This window comes from Amblyomma mixtum, chromosome 9, assembly GCF_055824585.1.
Source record: "Amblyomma mixtum isolate Tamu chromosome 9, ASM5582458v1, whole genome shotgun sequence".
In the NCBI taxonomy this organism is placed as follows: Eukaryota; Metazoa; Arthropoda; class Arachnida; order Ixodida; family Ixodidae; genus Amblyomma; species Amblyomma mixtum.
The window spans coordinates 105,627,396-105,635,953 of record NC_143020.1 but is presented as its reverse complement, the minus strand read 5'-3'; the positions used below and the strand labels follow the sequence as shown (position 1 = coordinate 105,635,953).

The 8,558-nt window shown below is 46.1% G+C and overlaps 1 protein-coding gene across 3 annotated transcripts in view; it reads right to left on the bottom strand.

The window, feature by feature from the left end:
- Positions 1–5,320: 5,320 nt before the first annotated feature.
- Positions 5,321–8,558, bottom strand: part of LOC149330525 (WD repeat-containing protein 26) — a 54,585-nt gene continuing 51,347 nt past the window's right edge. For all 3 annotated transcript variants that reach the window (XM_089561143.1, XM_089561145.1, XM_089561144.1), the window contains exon 15: positions 5,321–7,532. In XM_089561143.1, the coding sequence (XP_089417269.1) occupies positions 7,453–7,532 (80 nt within the window). In that variant the 3' untranslated portion in view covers positions 5,321–7,452. The remainder of the gene's footprint in view (positions 7,533–8,558) is intronic.

Here is an 8,558-nt window from a genome sequence, read left to right as displayed (position 1 = left end):
TTAACTCATCGCCTATCACACACCAATCAATCATCAATAACCAATCAATCATCAGTCACTAGAACTACAAATTCCCATGATACGATTTTTTTTACGCAGCCCCAATTATTTCCGACACGCGATGCAGACTACTACTACGCTGACGGCTTTTTGACCGGACGAGCTGTATACGCCGTCGCGTAATAGAATATAGTGTTATTGTGCATGGCGCATTACACACACAACCTGCCATGTTCTCTTTGTAGCTTTCACATTTGACTCCTGATCCAAAGGTCATGGATCGGATCCTGGCCACCATGGCCATATTTGTTGTGGGCAAAATACAAATATGCCTGGATACTATGCGATGTCTGCGCAAGTTAAGCAATTTCGGGTAGCGTAAACAATCCGGAGCCCTCCACTACGGTGTCCCCCACAGCCCATGTGTCACTTCGGGATGTTGAAACCCCACATACCACTAACACAACTGTGCATGCTAAGCTTGCGATTTAGAACGCATTCCAGAACCAGTTCACTCTCCTGAAGATTAATGAAGGGCTGTCCACAGTCTTGACCAGTTTTTTGCCAGCTATTGGACATGACCCTGTTGCAAGTCCCCTGGGTGTTAACCCTTTGAAGGTTTTTGCCGTATATGTACGGCGGCGGTTTTCTGTCCCGCAAGGTCTTTGCCGTACGGGTACGGTTTCGATCTTCCCTTTGAAATTTTGCGCCAAAAGAACAATGCGTGCTCACTAGGGGGTGCTGCCACCAATTAGGACTTACAAGAAGTGTTTGAATTTTGTGCTGCCTTCTTACGGAGATAAGCAGAACTTATGTCTAGCTTTAGCGCGGCGGCACAGACTGCGGCAACACCCCTTTTGTAGTTTTGGTTTCGCCGCGTGATCGCAACGGAGTCGCGCGAAATTTGAGTTTTCTTTTTGTAAGCACTATCTTGCAGGGGTTGCCGAAGTTGATTTCTGTCTTTATTGGCGCTGCTCTTAGCTTGCTTATCACCGTTGCTCGCGAGGTATTCTCGCTCTCTGCAGCAAAGCGCCTACACGGTTTTGATTCCGCCGCGGGATCGCAACGGAGTCGCGCGAAACATGTTTTCTCTTTTTGGGCACTCTCTTGCAGAGGAGGCGGAAGTTGATTTCTATCTTTATTGGTGCTGCTCTTAGCTTGTTTATCACCGTCGCTCGTGAAATTGTATTAAACATTTTCCAGTTGTGAGTGATGCTGTCACCAAAGTACTGTTCCTAATTTTTTTTACTATTTATTCTGGATTATATACATTTTGTAGATTCAAGATCAGCAATAAAGTAATTTGACCACCTGGGAAAGTTTTCTTCAAAATAATTCGACCCTCAAAGGGTTAAGGGCAACAACTTAAGTGCTCTCCAAAAGAGACAAGCGCGTGGTTTGCTACTGAAGAGCTGCTGTAACAAGCAATGCAGACACAGTGCAAACAATTTCACACCTCCGGAGCCTCACTGCAGGAGATGCCAGCAGGCAGTTTTTAAATAAACATTTTAAACAAAACTTTGAGCCCTCATAATAATTCACAGAAATGGACTTCATCATCATCATCAGCAGCAGCAACTAAGTCTACTGCAGGACGAAGGCATCTCCCATGGATCTCCAGTTAACCATGTCCTAAACCTGGACTTATGGTAAACTCCAAACTCGGATATGGAGCGGTCCACCCACTCTGCAATGGAGCACTTGCCCCAAAACTGCGTTTGGAACACTTGTGCTCTAGCCAGAGCAAGCCATGGTCACTCGCGCACTGCCGACGGAGAAAAATAATGCAGTGTACTTTCAGTCTCCCATGCGCGTCATCTGCTATGGAATGGCAGACTTCCGGTCAAATCCACTGATTTTGGCGGAGCATTCTGGACTGCTCTACGGAGCTGCCATCATGGCTTAGCGACTGCTCCCGATCTGCCATTGGAACAAGTGATTCCCCGATCCGGATCTGCCTTTGAAATAGCCTTGCTCCGAAAAAGGAAGGTAAAGTTAATCCGGAAGTACTTTGAACCTTTGGAATTCACCATTACAGGGTCAGAACTGCATCCATAAAGTTCAGTCTCGCCGCTAGCTGAAGATGGTTAGTAGGCAAAGAATTGTACCTAAATGGCTATGGTAACATAAGTGTGGTTTGTTAATAAAACAGACTTTCTGAGCAAAAACATTCTCAGTGTCCACACTGACGACAGAGAAAATGCATGTAGTCAGCCAAAATTGGCATTTCCATAAAGTTCAATCACATCATAATCTACTTTAATTGGTTTGGTTTGGTTTATGGAGGTTAAACATCTAAAAGCGACTCGGGCTATGAGGGATGCCATAGTGAAGGGCTCCAGAAATTTCCACCACCTGGGGTTCTTTAACGTGTATTAACATCGCACAGTACACGGGCCTCTAGAATTTTGCCTCCATGGAAATTCGACTGCCACAGCCAGGAACAAACCCGAGTCTTTCAGGTCAGCAGCCAAGCGCCGTAACCACGGAGCGGATGAGATTAAGAAGTTTGCAGGGACACGGTGGCCGCAGCTGGCACTGGACAGGGTTAATTGGAGAGACATGGTAGAGGCCTTCGCCCTGCAGTGGGCGTAGTCAGGTTGATGATAGTGATGATGAAAACATTTATGGCAAAGGAAAAACGTACTCCTCATCGTACTTACGCAATAACCATTGTCTGAATGAAGATGATGCAATGTCGTTGCTACCTGCACTTAGGAATGTGCGTCTTTTTCTTAATCCTTTATCCTGTCCTGTGCAATCCACGTACAAGTGAAAGAATCAAATCAGAGCTGATAATCGGGAAGCCACTTCAGCTTTGTCTATAGGAGTTTAATGCAATGCACTGGTAGAAGGATGGATATCCATCCCGCACGCGTTCCAGAACACACACACTCGCAAGATTTTTCACTGAGTGCCGCAAGCTGGCATTAAAATAGCAGGTAAGCAAAGCGGAAGACTTTGCTTTCTGCTGATTTTTGCATTACAACAATGACGACGTCAATATCGGCTTTTCTGCGACACTGGGCTCTAAAATGCACTTAAAATCCCATTAGTTTAGTTTATGGGGTTTAACGTCCCAAAGCGACTCGGCCTATGAGAGACGCCGTAGTGAAAGGCACCGGAAATTTCAACCGCATGGGGTTCTTTCAAGGTGCACTGAAGAGGAATCTGAACTTGTCTTTTTACTGCGGGAACTCGATCTACACGTTGCGAGCATTCTTAGAAACTTCCAGTTACTGTCCTGTGCGGCTGATTTCCATAATTTAAATCCAATAAAATGTCCCGGCTCCTGCCTTTTTTTTTTTAATTCCCCGCAGACTGTGGGAGGAGTCGACCAACCTTTCACCCAGTCCCGTGGCGGCTTGCCGCTCTGCCATTGGCGGAGTGATACGTCGTGATCGGCGAAAGCAAAAAGTCCACGCGTATTTTTACTTCCATGGGCCTAATTTGTGGCTGTGTAGCCTCCGACTGGATCTATTTATTCACGGAAAGCTAAAAAACAAATTAAAAGCGAAAGCCGCCACGCGACTGCCTGAAAGGCACTCTATGTGTTGGTCGACCCCTCCCACAGTCTGCGGGGAATTCAGAAAAAAAAAGGCGGGAACCGGACGTTAATCCGATTTAAAGTAACAAAATTGGCCACACAGGGTAATAATTCGAAGTTTCTAAGAAAGCTCAGAACGTGTGGGACGAGTTCTTGAGGCAAAAAGACGAGTTCAGATTCCTCTTCAGTGCGCCTTTAACGTGCACTCACATCGCACAGTACACGGGCCTCTAGAATTCCACCTTCATCGAAATTTGACCGCCGCAGCCGGGATCGAACAGACTTTCAGGTTAGTAGCCGAGCACCATAACCACTGAGCAACCACGGCGGCTTGAAAATCCTATTAGATAACTCATCCGTCACAACCTTGTCGCCCATCATCACTGACCCTCACCACAACCTCTTGTGCCTTGCCCGATTGAAACCGATTCTGTAGCAGACACATTCAGTTGCAGCGAACTGAATGACAAGTCCATCCTCACACTCACTTCCCCCCGCTGCACGACCACGCTTCACTTCTATCCTCCCCCGCCCCAACTGCACCACACAGCAACGCAAGGAAGCCAAGCACACGAGACTCAGAATGTTTCTTTTTTTCTCTAAAAGCATTAAAATATATTTGCACAAACAAGAAAACCAGCTGTCAAATTCATACTGCTCTCACAGAGAGCTGACAATGACCAAGCAAGCAAGAAAGAACAAATTTGTAACGGGACTGGTCGACAAGACAAGCAATAAGCTGATAGGCACGTGGTTGCTGGCTATTGCAATCGAACCAGTGGAGGAAGTACACCAATCACAAGTTGAAGTAGTTCTTGTGCTTTTTGAAAACCAGTCACCAAAACGGCACAGTGCCTCGTGCATGCAGGCGTGGTTTGCAAGTTTGGCTTCCAGGGTACGTTGACACTAGGGCATTCAGCATCAAGAACAAGAGTTCCTATTTCAGTGGAAAGCATGACTGGTTTGAAACTAATTTCCGTCAGCAAAGAAACCGGTTGCTTGTTGCTAGCCGACCTGATATGACTGAACAGACGTACTTAACCGTGCGTATAGCTTTCACAGCTGGGTTTATGGGGTTATTGGTTTGGTTTATTGGGGTTTAACGCCCCAAAGCGACTGAGGCTATGAGGGACGCCGTAGTGGAGGGCTCCGGAAATTTCCACCACCTGGGGTTCTTTAACGTGCATTGACATCACACAGTACACGGGCCTCTAGAATTTCGCCTCCATCAAAATTCAGCCGCCGGAGTCGTGAGTTACGAGTCCCAAAGTGACTCAGGCTATGAGGGACGCTGTAGTGAAGGACTCCGGAAATTTCGACCACCTGGAGTTCTTTAACGTGCATTGACATCGCAAAGTACACGGGCCTCTTGAATTTCGCCTCCATCAAAATTCAGCCGCCGGAGTCGTGAGTTACGAGTCCCAAAGTGACTCAGGCTATGAGGGACGCCGTAGTGGAGGGCTCCGGAAATTTCGACCACCTGGGGTTCTTTAACGTGCACTGACATCGCACACAGTATAAGGGAGCTTTCAGAAACAGGTTCTTTTTTGCTTTTGACCAGTCAGCAACTCGTACAACCCAGTGGTTCTGTAGGAGGAGTCAGCACTTCAAGTGTGACCGCCACAGCATTTTGGTGATGGGAATTACACGTGCTCTAGATGCTGAGTACCCAAGCCTGAATGCACCATAAAATTGTTTGCTGGACCAGCTCACAGATGGTCAGCAAGTCGGCATGTTTGCAAGTCCAGCTCAAAGATGGTTTGCAGCCCAAGCTTGAAGGTGGTGCATTTGTGTTTTTATTTGGTTAATGGCAGCTAGTAGCAAGCATGACACTTCTCAACTGAAGCAGCAGAAACTGCACACACACACGCGCGCACACAAAAAAAAACTGGTTTTGGCCATTTTCAACATGACCATAACACAGCGAAAAAAAAAAAAAAAAGACGCTGCGTAAAAAGTTTGTCAAGGCTTTCAATGTTGGAAACTGCACAACTGCAATAGCTGAAATGCAAACACTTCAACAACAACAAAAACGACTGAAGTAAAAGAAAAAAAAAACTGCCCATCACTATGCTCTAACGAATACGCGCATCTTCTACCACGTTAGCAACAATGGGAAGAGGAAAAAAAACATTAATGTCGGAAGTATTATTGGCATGCTCACATCATACACACTTACACACACAAGAATGTTCTAATTTGTTACATTTTCCTGTATCAGTGTCTAAATCATGCACACGATGTCTTAAGAGGCCCCCCCGTTTTCTCAAGACGAATGCTGCTGCTGTTTCCACTTTCATTTCACTCTCTAAGTAATCGAGGCATTCATGCTCTCAAAACACACATGCAGTCTGTATTTACAAGTGTTGTACGCGACAAACAGGTCACTTCATAATTGCAGACTCTGAGCTCTTGCTTCCCCTCAGAAACCGCCTCGATCTGTCTCACCAACACAAAAACAAAGTATCTCAAACTGCATGCCAGTGTTTCGAAGCACTTTATTTGCTTGAAATGTCTCAAACCTTTTGGGCATCATCATAACGTCGCTCATTGGATCGTAATTTTCATCAGTAGCTAAGAAATGAACGTCAAATTTAAACATTCGTGTAAACATTCTACATGCTTGAACACTAAGTCCAGAAATGACCATTAGCGTCAATTGTCTGCGTTGTCAAATACTAGTCAACGTTTGCATAAGATCCGCAAGCTCCTAAATGTGTCAAACGTATTCGCCTAACGTAAAAATGCTGATCTGGATGTCGTCACGATTGAATGCTTGAAGACCGAGTGCGCCAATTATAAGCACGGTTGTTCTCAACCTGTCAATGAGGCTAAAGCCTTGAGCAACGAAGCGTAAATGTTGCACCACAAGTAAAACTGGTGGCAGTGCAGGTTTCACAACATGATATCGCGACACCAACAACGTACATCTGCGAGATATGACCACAAATCTAAACTTTGCAGCAAAACATGGCCGCCTAGCACACCGAGAACAAGCAACACTACCAGAAACCGCACCGCCTCCCAGAGAGAAAAAAAATGAAAGTAATTAAATTCAATTTTTGGTGCCCAATGTGAGTGTCCGGACAGACAGCCTCAAAAAAACATATGCACCACCAAAAAACAAACCGATGTTCACTTCCGATACGATCCACCGGCACACATGATCGTAGATGAAGCAATTAAAGATCGATCCTACTAAACGCGATGAACATTCTCCCTTCGCATGCCAAACTCGCACTGAAGGAAAGCCAAGTCTCCGATACGCCATTTCTCAGCCACCCTTTGCAATCCAATGCCTGGATACCACAAGCATGCCATCAGGCAACCGATACGCGATTAACCGGGTGTCTTTAGCCAGGCCAAGGCTGCAAGAGTGCAATGAAGACCGTCACAAGCCTGTCACATGCCCGTCACAAGCTTGTCACATGCATGCGACATCTTCAAGCCCACCACATGCATTCCATAACTTGGACAGTCACCCTAGTGTCTTCAGTCAGCCCAAGCCCAAGAATCTGCATTGCAAGACTGTCACAAGCCTGTCGCATGCACATCACAAGCCCATCACGCGCATGTCACAAGCATGTCACGCCTTCAAGCCCGTCACACGCGTTCCGCTGCCTAGGCAACTTCCGCAGCCCAGACGAACTTGAAATGCTTCAAGTGTGCCGTATCCAAAAGCTTGTCTCTGAAATCCACAGGCTGGATGTCTTCAGCGTCCCACAATGCACTTCTTCCCAGCTGACAAGGCATGTCACGAAACCGGTGCCGTGCGGAAGCACCGCATTTTTTTTCAGCCAGTCATTTCTCTCTATCTCTCTGCAGCTTTCCGTTCTCCACACAATCCCGAGCACACTCCGTGAAACATGTATTAGAGTCCCTTTGAAGAAGATAGGGAGAGGCTGCTAGACGACCGAATTGCCGTCACCGTCACAGACCCCGTTGCTGCTGCCGTTGGAGTAAGGGGATCCTTCGCCCATCTCGCCTGCGCAGGAAGACACAAGGGCAGCACAATTGGCAACGCTGCCCCCAAAGCACAGCAAGTACAATGCAGAACTGTGTCGCACAAAAGGCCACACATGATTCCCCACAACATACAGAAAAAACAGCAGAAAAAAAGCTTAACGTCTTAAAAGGACTACTATAAACACCTAATTCTTGTTCAGAGTCTTCTTCTTTCAAATGATGCATTAGACATTAGAATACATGGATCACCGTGTGATATTTGCTTATGACCATCAAATAATTCATAATCGAATTTCTTTATGTTTCAGTTTCATCAACTGAGCGATGGTGTGACGTGTAGTTGACCTTTCGGTCACATTCAGGCACAAAGAAAAACCCGCAATACAAATGATGATGCATAGTTTTAATTCGCTACAACACTTAAAAGGCTACTGAAGCGGTTTTAGAATGCGATGAGTTGCCGAATGTGCAAAACGTGCACGTAAAGCCTGCGAAATCGTTTTGCTCCAGCATTTAAAATGGTGGCGTAATCGCCGAACAAAGTCGGCGGCGGCGTTCAGGCTTCTCTGAAGTGCACAGCGACGGGCAGAGGCCCCGATAATGACATCACGCATGACGGCCCTACGTTTCCAGCAAGAAAACCGACGCCATCGAAGGTGAAGCTCATATGCATTGTTTGGCGCCATCTGACGAAGCACAGCAGCATGCAGGCGTAAGCAGTGGACATCTGAAATTTCGGCAACAATGACATCACTGCCGAGTTTCCCCGCACTCCACCAATGTAGTGAGAAGAAGCCTAAACATCATTGCGGTTTTAATCAATGATTATGACATCATTTTAAATGCTAGTGCAAAAATACTTTTCATGCTTTATCTAGAAGCTTGATATTCGAATTCTTGAATAACCTCGAATTCTCAAAAAACTGTTTCAGCTACCCTTTAAACCAGCCTGCTTGAAGAGTTGGAATGACATAAAACTATCAGCAGTTATATTGCAGTTTCTTTGTGCCTCACGTGACCTAAAGGCCAACTACACGTCACAGCT